Source organism: Podarcis cretensis, assembly GCF_951804945.1.
Source record: "Podarcis cretensis genome assembly, chromosome: 12".
Lineage (NCBI taxonomy): Eukaryota > Metazoa > Chordata > Lepidosauria > Squamata > Lacertidae > Podarcis > Podarcis cretensis.
This window is the reverse complement of record NC_137181.1, coordinates 21,926,075-21,942,219: the sequence shown is the minus strand read 5'-3', so window position 1 is coordinate 21,942,219 and position 16,145 is coordinate 21,926,075. Positions and strand designations below refer to the sequence as shown.

Below are 16,145 nucleotides of genomic sequence, written 5' to 3'. Positions count from 1 at the left end.
ACCATGGATTTCAATCCCAATCAAACTGACAACTTTCATTTCCTCACATAAAAATGACAAAAACCGTTTAGATCCCAGGAAAACTGAACCTGTTATGCTTCTATCGCAGCTTAGCCAATTGGGGGACAGAAGCTTCACTGCCCTAAGCAAAATACAATATAGTTGATATTATTGGTTGAACAGGCCCTATTTTGTATGAGAGGCCAAAATCCACAGGGACAGAATGACAGTCAGAAAAAGAGTCTGGCTGTGGTTTGTTAGCATGTTTAATGTTCATAACAGCACTTAAACGTGTCACTGCCAAACATTTTAACAGTCGCTTTGTCCATGTTGGCTGGGCTTCATTATTATTGCACTGATAATATTATAATTCTGTGGTACACATCCAAATTGGTACTCTACAGTCCACAACCAAAGGAGAACATAATGCACTTTTTGAATTTACATTTGAATAATGCGCTATTCCATTATTGCTGTTATTTTCCTTTGAGTCAACCTGATGCACAATTAGCTCCTTGGTTTTACATAAGAATCTCCATTGGAAACACTCTCCAGAACACCTGTCAGAACATCATGCCATAACTGCCATTAACAATTTCTTGTCAACAGGCAATTACATCGCCCATCTGCTCATAAAGGCTGCAGAATAGACAGGGGGCCACAGGACCCTTTTATAATGTTTTGTTTTAAGCCACGAGCCACAACAAAATAGGATTAATAATTCTGAGCACTAAAGGTCATACTGAGATTTCTTACATGACTTTGAGCACAGAAGTATGCAACCAAGAAGTAGTGCTTAAAAGTGACAGTGTGCATATCAGCTAGAAGATGACACAAGTGTTGTAAATTATAAGCTGCACGGACTGCTTTTCAAGCCTTTCTTAAGAATCTACATAGCAATTTACAACACTAACTTTTACAAATTTCATTGTTGTTTTAGAAACCAGTTCAGTACAGTACATAAAGCAACCCCACGATTTACTTACCTGTTGGAAAAGTCAACACAATGAATGTTCTCAGTTTCTTTGGAACAATCAAAAGCTCATATGCAACCTATTTGAAAAAGTGTTATTTATTTAATAAATTTAATAAATGTAGATCGCACACCTTCAACTACTAGGGCAGCAAACCTTGCTTTTGGAGTCTAGAATTTGCCATAAAAGTACAGTTTAAGGCAGTAATCAATTGTGAAATTATGTGCCTGTGGTAGGATATAGGTGTTTTCAGCATGGGAACAGTGCAACTGTAATAGTTCCTGCTATAGGTGAATTTTCTGCACGCGTGTTATACCGGATGCATTACAGGGGTACCGCAAATACAGTGTACTGTATAATTGCCTACAGAAACCGTGGGCAGGCCCATAATCTTCTTAATTTGGTGCAAGGAAAATTCAAAAAGATCTCAAAGAATACAAGTTTTACAAAGCTTTTGAGCACTCACAAGAAAGATACTGTAAGGAAGGGGTTCCAAAGGCTTCTCCCCGTATTTCCTTTTCAGTATTCGCTCATGGATTTGTTATCTAAAATGGTGGTTGGCCAACCTCACTTTGTGCGCTGCATTAAGCCGAACAATGATCGACAGGCAAACAAATATGACAGAGAAAAGGTATTGGTACAGCTGCGCTACACGGGAATTCTGGAAACGGCACGGATCCGGAGACAGGGTTATTCTCACCGTATTCTCTTTGCTAACTTCATAGAGCGGTAAGTCCTTTACAAATGTTGTTTTGGTAGACTGTGTCCAGAAGTGACATTTTAGTACCAAACCAGATTCTGGTTCACTTAGGCTTTTCTACACTGGATTGCTGCACATGGGCCAACTGCCAGCTAAAGGTGGGAAATGTCACCACTGAAAAGTCTTGCCCTTTCAGTGATACAAGGCAATACAGATGTTTTGTCTGCAGTATTATATCTCCAGCTATCTGTAAAAGGTAAAGGTAAAGGGACCCCTGACCATTAGGTCCAGTCATGGCCGACTCTGGGGTTGCGGCGCTCATCTTGCTTTATTTGCCGAGGGAGCCGGCGTACAGCTTCCGGGTCATGTGGCCAGCATGACTAAGCCACTTCTGATGAACCAAAGCAGCGCACGGAAACTCCGTTTACCTTTCCGCCAGAGCGTTACCTATTTATCTACTTGCACTTTGACGTGCTTTCGAACTGCTAGGTTGGCAGGAGCAAGGACCGAGCAACGGGAGCTCACCCCGTCACGGGGATTTGAACCACCGATGTTCTGATTGGCAAGTCCTAGGCTCTGTGGTTTAACCCACAGCGCCACCCACATCCTTCCAGCTATCTGTTCACACATGCAAATCATCGCTTGCCGTTAAAGTCAACCAGCATTGACAAGCATGTGTGAATCATCTCTTGATGCTGGGAAAGCTTCTGAAAAAGTGGGGGTGAAATGTGCTTGGAGAACAGGCATTGCATTTTGATTCAGGAATGCCGCACAGATTAAACATCCTGTGCTGTACTTCTGTCTACAAAGAAGCAGCTTTCCGGATACAGTAAAATTCACCTTAAACAATTCCTTCACAATAAATTAGGAGCAGCGAAAACAATAAATACAGCCAACCAACAATACACTGAAGAACAGTTATGCTATTCCAGGGGTAGGCAACCTTAAGGGCTGGGGGCTGGATGTGGCCCAATCGCCTTCTCAATCCGGCCCATGGACGGTCCGGGAATCGGTGTGTTTTAACATGAGTAGAATGTGTGCTTTTATTTAAAATGCATCTCTGGGTTATCTGTGGGGCATAGGAATTCGTTCATTCCCCCCCCCAAAAAAATATATATATAGTCCGGCCCACCACATGGTCTGAGGGACAGTGGACCAGCCCACGGCTGAAAAAGGTTGCTGACCCCTGTGCTATTCTATTGTGTGTGCGAGTGGTGAAGGTTAGCTCTAAAGAGTCGTTTGACTCAGAAGCAAGTTGCGAGCATTGTAAGTTGGAGTGAAGCCCAATCTATATATTCAGAAAAACGCTTGCTCTCAGGCTGCGCTGCATCAGAAGGCAGCTGGGGAAACATATGACGGAATGCTCTCCCATTCAGAAAACCTGCTTCCTGTGCAAAACTTGTGTTTGTCAGGAAGAAGACCTGTTGTTTAGCCTTCTCTCTGGTATATATTTGATATCTGGAAATACACTTCTTTCGTTTTTATGTTGGAGACCATTCAGACTTACCATTCGCCACTGGGGGCTGTACCACATGGTTTTTCTGAATGTGCTGATCAGTTCAGATGTGAACTGTTATGCATGCAAGTTCACAGTTTGTATGAATGAAATAAAAGTTAACTGATTGGCACTGAATGTCTTTTGCAAATGAAGTACTAAAGGATTTGGGTTTCTCTCTCTCTCTCTGTCTTAGATACTATCTCCTTTGTTACAAATCAAGTGACAAACCCCCTGTAAGCCCTGAAACGTGCGCTGCCATCTTGGAAAAAGCCCAGCTTGATAACTGGATACTTGGGAAAACTAAGGTAGTATCTTTGCTCATTAGATGCAGCCCCCGTTGAAATAAATTGAATAAATGACTATATTTATGGATTTGAAAAGAGTTGCTTCTGCTAATACAAGTTGGAATGAGGCTACATCTTGCTGTGGCCGGGGATCTAAGGGCAACATGGTCCCAAAAGCTCCTTGTCCATCTCACAGATCCATCCATTCCCTACCCACAAAACTACCCAATGTACCACCTACTGTACATTGGGTACAGTAAGTCTTTCCCTACTGTAATCTTATGGGCTGCAGAGAAGACAGGAAAGATGAAGACAGAAAATTCCATTTTGGTGCTTTTTTAAAAAAAAAAGCAGTATATACATTTTATGAAATAAATTCCACTGGGGCCTGTTAAGGTGTGGCGTCCAGTCTCTTGTTGAGGATTACAGATTCACTAACACTAGATACAGTATATTGCTCTTATCAATCATGTGTGCATTGCACTTCATAAAACATCACCTTACACTCTCATTCTTTTCTTTGGGCAGGTGGGTGAGTAAAAGGTAGATAAACTAAAAGTTGTCCAGTCTAAATTCTCACATCATGTTGGAGCTGAAGCAGTAACTGAGTTCCTTTGATCTCAGCTCCACCTGTATAACTGGGTGCAACTAAATGCCTTCCTAAGGAGACTGTCCCATATTCTCTGCCTGCTCCGCCATTACAGCCAGATCTAAGGAGAGGGAAAGTGTGTTGGATAAGTACATTATGATTTGTTATGATGTGGTATGCAAGTTCACATGCATTTCAGCCAGCTTGGAATTAAAAGTTATTGTGTTTGTCAGTAGTTTCCCTGTTCTGATGAGTCCAGGACTGGCAGAGAGATAGAGAAATATATTCCTCAAGAACAAACAGTCATTATTAAGGCAGATCTACAACTGCTTATTTTAAACTCTGGGGAGTCCAACACTGGGGGTGCCATTTATGGATGGAAGGAGTCGTCAGCCTTCCATGTAGTTCTTTCTTCTCTTTTTACCTCCTACAGGTATTTCTCAAATACTATCATGTAGAGCAGCTGAACTTAATGCGAAAGGAGACCATTAACAGGATTGTTTTGATTCAAGCGTATGTCAGAGGGTGGCTTGGCTCAAAGAGATACAAAAAGATAAAGGAGAAAAGGGAAGAAAGTGCAATTAAAATACAAGCAGGTAATGGTTCAATGTAACAAACATAATTATGTGCAAGTATTTGTTCATATTGATGTGAAATAAGAAATTCGGTGTAAAACAGCAGGTGCTCTTTTTGTTGCAGTTGACTGGTTGTTGGATAATATTTTATCTTGTTTTGTTACCTTTATGCTGTCGTTAGTCATCTTGAGTGACAAATTTTATATTTTAAGATATATAATTTTTTATATATATTGCATGGTGATGTCAAGTGTCAAGCTCACAGCACCTTGAACTGGTGGCCTGGGGAATATCTAGTGAAGGTTCAGTTGTAGCTGGTGTGGAGTTAATGGGTATACACACACACACACACCCTAGAGTTGTGTTCCCACTCCGCGTGGACTATTTTCCAGAAAATTGTATTTTTAATGGCATATAATGGCAGGCCCCGTTTAAAGAATGACATGTTATTTTAAGAACAGGAGCAATCTAAGCGTAAGACCATTGGAAATTTCATTGAATAAGACAAGGCAAGTACATAGTGTACCTGGACTTAGAAAAAGCTTTTGACAAAATACTTCATCAAAGACTTCTGAGTAAGCTTAGCAGTCAAGGAATAAGAGGTGATGTCCTCTAGTGGATCGGGAATTAGTTAAGATGCAGGAAGCACAGAGTAGGAATAAATGGGCAGTTTTCCGAATGGAGTGAAATAGAAAGTGGAGGCCCTCAAGGATCAGTACTGGGACCTGTTTTCTACAGGCACCTGGTTCGCCACTGTGAGAACAGGCTGTGGGACTAGATGGGCCTTTGGTCTGATCCAGTAGGTGGTTCTTATGATTTCATTGTGTTAACCACAAGCGGAACTTTTATCACAACATATGGAGAATCTGCCCTTTTGATGGTTAATGCTTTCACGCTTTTAATGTGATGGGTGGAACTTTGATCCATTCACCACACTTAAGATTTGTTCCCTATTAAAACTGAATGGGCTTTTGTGTCAAGAGAATAATACTAATAGTTTGGTCCTGAACGTGGAGCACCCTTCCTCAACCTGGTGCTCTCATCAGCCCCAGCTAGTATGTACAGTGGCCACGGTTGGTGAGAGTTGTTGTCCAACAATTTCTAGAGGGTACCAATTTGGGGGAAGGCTGATTTTGAGCATAGAAAACTGTGTTTATATTGATCCAAATGTGCTTTCTTATCATGATCTTGGAATCTGCGTAACATCTCATCTATATACCTGGTTCCGAATGTATTTCTTCTCTGTTTCTACTCTGAGCATGCATCAGTAGTTCAGTGAAAATAATTGTGTCTGCTTTAAAAAGCTTTCACTATCTCTCTTTAGCTTACCGGGGATATGTTACTCGCAAGCAGTATTCAAATGCAAAGGCAGCATACAAAATCGAAATGTGCATTACCAAGCTACAGGCTGGCAAGTATTTTTTTATAATTTGTAAATAATTCTTGTTGGTTTCAAAAAATAAAAATTAAAACAACTTAGAGTAAACATACATGACATTATCTACCGTAGCTGCAGAATGCCTTATACAAAGATCACAGCAAATGATTAAATTATCCAAAAAGAGTCGTTACCAGTGTTGTGTGTTTATTATGCATGAATATCTCCCCTCCAAAGCAAGACGTGGGTATTTGGAGGGTCTAAGAATTTTGAGTCATTATTAATAAAGGAGGGTGGGAATAAAGCCATGTCTCTTCAAACCGACTTTACTTTGCCACTTATCTGTGCTGTGTGAGACATTCAGATGGATTTTTCCCCAAGATGTTACTAAACTATGCCCCTTTAGCTAGCTAGGTAGGCTGGAAAAGAATTTGGCTTGTATTTCGTTGAAGCTCTTCTCAAAGGTTGAGGGTAACACCATCAGTATGCTTGGCTATGTATCTGGATTAGATGAGAGATCTGCAACTTCCAGCTTTGCTTTCTTTTGTGTCTGTCAAGAGCTGAGCCATGATAGTGGGGAGCATGATAATGGGAGCTAGGAGCGAAGCTGGAGGTCAGAACCAGGAAGCAGAACCAGGGAACATGAATCAGAGTCACGATAGACTGGTCTTCACCAGGGAAAATCTCTGCATGAGCAGGAAGCTTCCTTAGCCCTGCTGAGAAGAGGCAATGACTAAACCTGCAGCAGTCTAATTTTATATCATTCCACTGTCACTGGTGCTTGACCACCAGTCATTTCTATCCTGTTTCATGCAGGTTTGTTGGTGGGTGTGTTTTTTTAAAAAAAATGTGTGGTCAAATACACATCTTTACATAAAACGCACATTTTAAAGTGCTTTTCCATTCTTTTTTCCATAAAACAGCACATATTGTATGCATTAATGCATAAAATACATATTCTGGGCACCCTTTTTGTGCAAAGGAGCTACATTACAAAATCTGGATAAGTGCATAATCTGACTGAGATATCCAGAAGCAATTTCAGGAGTGTTGGATGATCAGATTGCTCTGCTGGAAAAAAATAGGAATTCTTCTCCAACCCTCCCTGCCTATTTGGATTTAGCCAATGCTCAGGAACCCTCTAATGTAGGAGTGAGAAACACCAGGTATTACTGAACTCTCAATTCCCATTAGCCAGCATGACCAACCCATCAGGTATGACTGTTTCCCTATGGGAAAGAAACCTCCCTGAAACTGCAATGCTATCACATTTAGAAGTGGCCTGGGAGAGAACTTCCCCACCCCCTCCCAATGGGCTATCATTTTAATTGCATAGGAGAACATGCAAAAATGGTTATCAGTCCCTCCCACCCCCTGCAATATGATGTATAGTATAGTCCAATGTACCATTCTAGGGTTCCACCATCACATTCTGCCAGGCCAAGTGTGTGGGACAAACCAGTCCAGTTTTGTGATAGGGGAGTGAACATGTTTCATGTAAATATGGAGCTAAATAAGAAGACATTCTGGTGAACAAGGAGTCCTCCGATTCTGGGGACAGAATACAGATCACTGAAATAAGCAGGCATAGTTCTTTGTTAGTGTTAACTCGGTCAAAATCCATAATGTGCTATTTAACACTGTTGGAGTTGGTGATGATGTTCCCTATCCAAACTGCCACAAGAGGAACCATCTTGCCTTGGAGTGAGAGAGAGAGAAGAGGCAGAAAGTCTCTTCAAGATTATATATATATATATATATATATATATATATATATATATACACACACACACACACACATACACACACAGAGCTCCGCATATATTTTGATACTGCTTAATTTGTAATATATATATATATTATGTAAACCACTTTATGAAGTCCACCTGAAAAGCAGCATATCCCTCCTCAACCTGGTGCCTTCTAGGTGTTTTGGAATACAACTCCCATCGTCCCTGGCCTTTGGCCATGCTAGCTTGGGTTGATCGGAGTTGTAGTCCAACAACATCTGGAGAGCAGCAGGTTGGGGAAGGCTGCAGCATATGAATAGTTCAAATGAATAAACAAATTATTGAGTTATGTTCCTCTTGCAATTTACATCAGCTGCAAGAGGATATTTAATCAGGAGGAAAATTAAGGAAGAAAAGGAAGCAAATTCTAAAGCAGCAACGACAATTCAGAGTCATTACAGGGGATACAGGGAGCGAAGGAGCTTCAAAAGGAAAAGGTACTGTTTGCTTTCTCGTTGTGATTGTTCTGTTAAATGCCGTCTCTTTCTGCAATAAAATATAGTCAGAAAGCAGCAATATATCTAGACCTAGACCATGGCGGACTGCATTCTTCCGTGCAGACAAGGTGAGATATATCTCATTATATTGCGTTTTGTTTTCAGTAGACGTGTCAAAGAAGGGCATGTGATTTCCATTAAAAACACTGGATGCAAATAAATGATATTTGACTGCTAACATTTTATCCACATCTGATTTGTAAAAGGTCTGGTAGCTCTAAGTCTGAATATTGGATTCCTGGCTCCATTTGCATTAAAACAAGAAAAGGCCTTTCAGCCAGATATTGAGAGCTCAACACAGGGGGCGGGGGGGGGGGGGGAAGCATGAACAAGAAAATATTGTTGAATAATCTCCTTACCTAACACTCAAACTGCAATTAACTGCAACAAATGTATCTATTTTTTAAAACAGATTCAGGAGCAAAACAGATTCAGGAGCAGATTCCCTGATCTCAGGGAGGTTAGTTGCATACATAACATATGCATTAATTTAAAACAATTGACAAAACACAGTAGAACAAAAAATAAAAAATAAAAGGCAGTAAGCCCCCATAATTTATTTACCCCCACATCCTGGAAGAATGAAAAAAAAGTTTTTGCTTGGTGGTGGAAATGCCATCTGTATCTCCAGGGGAAAGGAGTAACCACAGTTTGTGGTAGGGATGAAAGGGAAATTGTTTCAGTTCACATCAAAAAGGGAACTTAAGTCATGTTTTTTGAACTGATAGGTGGACCAAAACTTAGTCTAGCCTTTGAAATTTGTACTTCTCCAAATTTTGAGGTTCAGTTCTCCAGTCAAGTAATGTATATGGAAATGTGTGTACTAGGGCAGGGTTGGGGAACCTCTTTGTGAATGACGCCAACTATCTTTTAAACAATCTGAAATGGCTGATTTTTTGCTGAGAGCCACAACCCCAGAGTCGTTCGTGACTGGACCTAACGGTCAGGGGTCCCTTTACCTTTTTACTTTGAGTAGAGGGTATTCTTCATTGTTTCCCCCCCTAACGCTCTTTCTTCTTGTAAGCAACAACAAAAAAGGACCCCCAACATTTTCTGTATTGCTATATTGTTTTTAACACTCAATTGGAAGCCGCCCAGAATGGCTGGGGAAACTCAGCCAGATGGGCGGGGTATAAATAATAAATTATTATATTCTTCTCATTTTTAAAATTGCACATATCATATTAACCTTTTAATGCATACATGTTGTATCAGGACTACAATATCTCCTAAATATAATATGTTTCTGTCAGGGAGTCACTTCTTAGGAAGGAACAGGCTGAAACGGCAGCTACCCCAAGTGAAAAGGAAGAAGAAGATGTCCAAATTACAGAGATCGAGAGTAACACGACCATTGGACACACCAAGTCTCCTCCCCAAAGTGAAGAGGAGGCCGCTGTCATCCTTCAGAGTAACTACCGTGGTTACAGAGAAAGGAAGAAGGTGAAGGAGCAGGGCTTCAAGAATGTGGCAGGGCAGGAACCATCTCAAGAGGAGAACCTCAAACCAGCACCAGAAGCCGAAGCCGGTATGGACCATTGTAAGAAAACGGGAGATGCAGATGAAGTGCAAAGCTCTCCTGTAGAGGTTGAGGTCAACGCAAATGTTGAGCTCAAGTCACCGCCTCACACTGAAGAGGAGGCGGCTGTTATCCTCCAGAGTAACTACAGGGGTTACAGAGAACGGAAGAAGTTTCAGGATGAGAAGTGTAAGAAACGGGGAAGTACAGATAAGGTGCAGACCTCACCCGCAGAGGTCCACGTCAGTGCAGCTGCTGTGCCCAAGTCACCACCTGAGACTGAAGAAGATGTACAAATTACAGAGATCGAGAGTAACACAACTGCTGGACACAACACGTCTCCTCCCCGAAGTGAAGAGGAGGCCGCTGTCATCCTTCAGAGTAATTACCGCGGTTACAGAGAACGAAAGAAGGTCAAGGAGCAGGGTGGCAAGAATGTGGCAGGGCCAGAACCACCTTCAGAGCAGAACCTCAAACCAGCGCAAGAAGCAGAAGCTGGTGTCGACCAAAAAGGTGCAGCTTCTGTTGTTACTCAGAGCATCTCTGACTTAGATCTGAAGGCACCAGAGGAGAAGGAAGAAGTACTTCCCAGGAAACGACAGTCTTCTGTGAAACAAAAGCTCCCAGAGGAAGGTGAGAAAAAGGCCATTTCCGATGGCTTGCCTAAGAAAGCATCTATCAGAAAGTCAAGTGAATCGAGCCAGCCAACTCTGCACGGAAGAAGGGGCTCGGAGGTGCAAAGGCCGTCTCCCATTGTTCCCCATGGCAGTCACCTGGAAAGAGGTTCTTTGAAACACGGCCAGCCGCCTCCCTTTGAAAATAAAGCAAGTGTAAGGAAAAGCTCTGCGAGAGGCTCTCAGAAACATATTGAAGCCAGCAAGCAAACCTCGGGAGACAAAGAGAAGGCAGCCTTAGTCATTCAGAGTAATTATCGAGGATACCGAAGGCGAGGACAGCTCAGGAAAGAAGGGAAATTGCCGGGTGGGAACCAAGAGAGAGCACACCATGAGGGGAATGGTGGAGGGAGCAGTCAAAATCCTGGTCCCAAGGCAACAATAGCGAGGCAGAGATCCAGCGCTGAGGCTGAGGGATCAAATGATGCTCCGGAAGATGGCCCTGAGAAGGACAAGTCGGATCTGGCAGCATTTTCCAGGCAGGTGAGGAGATTAGAGCTGGGGAACTTTTCCCAATCTGGGAGTGATATTCCATTCTGGGCAGCCTTCTGAGGGCCACATGCCAGTGGCAGGTAGGGCCAGAGGAAAAAGTGGGTAGAGCAATGAATGCGATTTTTACCTTTGTGATGTAGATTATTTTCTATATCCTTACACATCCTGAGGTATATTTAAGGGTTGGTGAAATCAGCTCCTGCTCTGAATTTTAAAAATATGCTTGATAATAATTATAGCAATGCCTTTGAAAGTAGTATGAGTTCAGCAGTAAGGGTTGTTGAGGTTGTCAAGATACCTATCTACAAAAGCAAAATTCTCTGCCTCCCTCCCTCCCTCTCCATCCTTGCTTCTCCTGCTCCCACTGCCCAGCATTGATTTGCATTAAAGCTTGGTGTTTTTATTTCCTAGATATCAAAATTATCAGAAGATTATTTGGTGCTGCAGCAGAAGCTGAACGAAATGATTCTGTCCCATCAACTGAGGCCTGTGATGCTCTCCAAAGACAAGCAAACAAATGGCCACCTCTCTCCTCGTGTGTGCCAGCCTGGTAAAAAATAATTTAAAAAAAAAATCACTCTCAGCATTGAAAGGCAATATTAATCTGACTAAATGGAATATACTCTGCAACTACACGGATGGGGAACCTGTGGCCTTACAACTCTTCATTCCTGATGCGTCTCCAAGAAATTCTGGAGGGCCACAGGTTCCCTATGCCTGGCTTTAGATTACATGTATGGCTCTCCAAGGGTCACGGGTAGCACTGTGGGTTAAACCACAGAGCCTAGGACTTGCCGATCAGAAGGTTGGTGGTTCGAATCCCCGTGACGGGGTGAGCTCTCGTTGCTTGGTCCCTGCTCCTGCCAACCTAGCAGTTCGAAAGCACCTCAAAGTGCAAGTAGATAAATAAGTACCGCTCCGGCGGGAAGGTAAACGGCATTTCCGTGCGCTGCTCTGGTTCGCCAGAAGCGGCTTAGTCATGCTGGCCACATGACCTGGAAGCTGTACACCGGCTCCCTTGGCCAATAAAGCGAGATGAGCACCGCAACCCCAGAGTCAGCCACGACTGGACCTAATGGTCAGGGGTCCCTTTACCTTTACTATGGCTCTCCAAGGTGTCAGACATGTGCAATTTACCTGCCCTCTCCTTCTGCACAGCCAGGAGCAGTTTAGTCTGCCGAGTTCATTTCCATTTTCAGACTTTCTGAGCTTAGCATTACATCCAACGCAGCTTCATGATTCATGGATGGAAGTTGATTTGTTTAGCATCAGACCAAAGTCTGCATTAAACCCAGGATTCCTGGTTCATACATGAGAGGAAGCTCAAATTTTCTGAAAGTGCAGCTAAACTTGACAGAAGTCTTCCTCCTGGCCTCAGTGTGCAGAAGGAAATGGAAAGGAAGTAGGAAGGGTGAATGTCTCTCCGTTTGCTCAGGTCCACAGAGGCTCCTCTGTTTCCGGTTATCCTATGGTCCGCATTACATGTGGACCAAGCTATTGTGAGGAACAAATGCGTGTACAATTTTGCTGCCACTTAGCAATGCCTTTGCATAATGAAAAGATCCAGTGCCGATGGAAATTGAAGTTTGCATTTTGGTTATCTTAATTATTCTTCGTTTCTGAAACCCATGAGAGAGAAAAGTGAATCGAAAGCTTCTCTTCATTATTTTTGGCAGGACCTTTCACCTTCATCATGCTCTATTTGCCGATGACTTTAAGCTTTAAGCCGAATTCTAGGATTAAATTTAAAGTGAGGCCTGGCAGCATGAGTAATCATTCCCAGCTAATATGGATTAAATGTTCAAAATAATATTTTGGGAAAGTAGCAAATGCCACTTTTCATAGAACACACATGAGAGGGATAAGAGAATGCATAGCTAAAACTACATTTCCTCTCCTTTCCATTCACACATGGCAGAAACTCAGTGAGAATCGCATGCATAGGATTGAACCATTGAGCAGGTACTAAACCAAATTAAATTGCCTGTCTGCTTTCTAGCCTTAGATTAAAGCTACTTAAAAGTGAATATTTTGGTCCAAGTAGCCTTTGATAGCAATCTTGGACACCCTGTTCATAATGCATGTTCATGAAATCTAAGTCTATTACAATACAAAAAAAAAAAAAAAAAAAAAAAAATTCTCCTACACACAAAATTTACCTTTTCTTTGTAATATGCATTGAATGTATTATTTACCCATCCCTTACCTCATACTTTCTTTTCTTACCCACAATATGGCAAATGAAAATTCTTCTCCTTATCCTTTTAAAACTGCATATAAATAATAATGGGACAAATGTTTCTGAGCTCAGCAACAATTTGATTGGACTCAGGGACAATATGGCCTTCACTGAATAAATGCTCTTGCGAGCAATTTGCTTTTTTTTTTAAAGGTCTAGGTGCCCTTTTAAAAATATTGTTTTAAATGCGGCTCTCTCTTTTTTGCATATTAAACCTTCTAAAATGCTACTTTTTCATTTTCTTTATGTACCTGCAGGGTAGTTAGTCATCTTTTCAGCAATAATTTGATTGAGAAGCCTGATATCAAAGGCAATGGTATCTTTTTAAATATATATATTTTTTAAAGTTGTCTTTCATTGTTTTTCTTTGCCCAGCAAAGGCATGGTTTAATTGCTTTTTGGAGTGGAATCGGGAGCAATAATAGCACCTTTCAAGCATTCAATTATTGGCAAAAACAGTCTAGGAGCCCCAGAGGCACAAAATCATAGGCATTATGTCTCACGTTCTGTTGCCCTTTGGAAAGGCATTGATGTTCTGAAAGAAGTTTAATTGGCCCATTTTTGGTGTGGTGGGTTAAAATAAATGCATTTAGTGCAGGCCTTTGTGGGAGAAAGGGGTAATGAAGTCCTCTGTGAGCACTTCATAGGAACATCCAAAACTGCCTTATACTGGTAGCCAAACCAAAGGACCATCTAGTCTTCCCTCACTTTCAGCAATTCTCTAGGATTTCAGGCAGGGGGAATTCCCAGTCCTTACCTGGAGATGCCAGGGATTGACCCTGGGACCTTCTGCATGCAAAGCAGGTGCTCCACCACTGAGCTATGGCCCTGAGGGCACACTTGTCATTATGTTGGGATGGGGTTTAAATCGCACCTTGACACATCCAGGTTGTTCATTTGATTTGGAGCTCTTGTGCAACCAACCTGCGTCCTTAAAAGGTCAGGCTTTGGGTGATAAGGACAAGAGCAGGAAAAAGATGCACTGTAAAGTGTGAGGTAAAGCTTGCTTTGATACAGCATCTTCCAGAGGTCCTGGAACTCACTATAAACACCTCCCACCTCCCTTGTTTTCTTATAATGGCAGTGGAACCCACCCGAGAGGTGCTGGTAGGAGATGATGATAATAATAATAACACAAGGCGTGACCGGAAAGTTCAGTGAATGGTCACAGAAATCGGACAGCAAGAAATATTCAAACATACGTACCTTACAGGCCTTCAAAGTAGGCCCCCTCTGATACAATACACCGTTGACAACGTTCGTGGAACTGTTGGAAACTTCTGGAGAAGTCCTCTTTTCGTACTGCTTTCAGTTCCCTCGTCACAGCAGCTTGGACATGTGAAATGTTGGGAAATCAGTGCCCTTTCAGTGCAGATTTCAGTTTTGGAAAAAGAAAGAAATCTGGTGGGGCCAGATCGGAAATCTGGTGGGGCCAGAGAATATGGAGGGTGGGACAACTCAGTAACCTCAATAACGATTTCATGCAGAATATGCAATTCTTCCGCCACCATTTGAATGGACAAACGGCAATCCCACATCAATAACTCACCAACTCTGTTGACGTTTGCCTCCATTCTGCTCGTCGATGGTCTGCCAGACTGAGGGTCATCTTCAATGGTTTGCCGCCCTTCACAGAAACACTTAAACCACTCATATGCTGTCTTTCGAGTTACAGCTTCATCTCCATACACATTTGTGAGCATTTCGTGGGTTTCCGATGCCGATTGCATGTTCAAATATTTCTCGCTATCTGATTTCTGTGACCATTCATCGAACTTTCCAGTCACACCTTGTAATAAATTTTATTGTTCATACCCCACCCATCTGGCTAGGTTTCCCCACCCACTCTGGGTGGCTTCCAGCAGAATATAACAGCATAATAAAACGTTAGAGGTTAAAAACTTCCCGATACAGGGCTGCCTTCAGATGTCTTCTAAAAGTTGTGTAGTTCCTAATCTCCTTGACATCTGATGGGAGGGCAGTCCACAGGGCGGGCACCGCTGCCGAGAAGTTCCAATGAATTATGGCTGGAAAAAAGCCCTGGCGGCCTCTAACCTTCCCATATCCAACTCCGAATGAATTGCCACTGACTAGTCAGGGTTGTCTAATTGCGCTCCAAGCAAATCAGGATGAATGCTCAATAAACAGCTCACCTGGAAGTGACTTGAGCCCATCCTTTAAGGCCTGACAACTGAGGGTAGCCAGAGTTCCATTCTGCCTCCCAGGTAACAGCAGAGACTTGTTGAGGAGCTGGAAAAGCAAGACCTAACTAGCTTAGCTACCCAACTACCTGCTTCAGAATTCCTGAAGACACCGGCAGGGCGCCCTCCCATAATTGTCATTTAAATGCACAAATAGGAAATGTTATTGCAGCTAAAAAGTGAGGGTGGGGACAAGGTTGGAAAGAAGGGGGAAGCTGGGGTAGGGGAGGGAGACTAAAGAAATCCATTGTTCTATTGTAATGATGTGAAAACCCTCATAAACTATTGGGGTGTTCTTTTTTTAAAAAAATGAAAGCACCTTTATCTTAGATTACTCCGTCATCAGCCCTGAAAATCTGGCAGTGAAGGTGGCAGAATGCATGCTGGGCTCACAGTTGCTCCCTTTGGTTGTTGGAATTAGTGGAGAGATTGAAGTGGACTGTAGGCATCCAGTGCTTGTCATGAGTGCATCAGCCCCAGCCTCCACCACCACCCCACAAATAAATGCTACGTAGCTGTGTTCTTAAGCAGCACTGAGTACCATTAGCTTGGGGTTAGTCCTATACTCAGGGACGCGAGTGGCACTGTGGGTTAAACCACAGAGCCTAGGGCTTGTGGATCAGAAGGTTGGCAGTTCAAATCCCCACAACAGGGTGAGCTCCTGTTGCTCAGTCCCAGCTCCTGCCAACCTAGCAGTTGGAAAGCACATCAAAGTGCAAGTAGATAAATAGGTAC

General features: G+C 42.5%; 1 protein-coding gene across 1 annotated transcript in view; it reads left to right on the top strand.

The window, feature by feature from the left end:
- Positions 1-16,145, top strand: part of MYO3A (myosin IIIA) — a 108,440-nt gene that overhangs the window by 78,940 nt on the left and 13,355 nt on the right. The window contains exons 26-32 of the mRNA XM_079948122.1: positions 1,498-1,703; positions 3,366-3,477; positions 4,479-4,641; positions 5,945-6,031; positions 8,102-8,225; positions 9,539-10,961; positions 11,382-11,520. Coding sequence (XP_079804248.1) covers positions 1,498-1,703; positions 3,366-3,477; positions 4,479-4,641; positions 5,945-6,031; positions 8,102-8,225; positions 9,539-10,961; positions 11,382-11,520 — 2,254 coding nt within the window. The remainder of the gene's footprint in view (positions 1-1,497; positions 1,704-3,365; positions 3,478-4,478; positions 4,642-5,944; positions 6,032-8,101; positions 8,226-9,538; positions 10,962-11,381; positions 11,521-16,145) is intronic.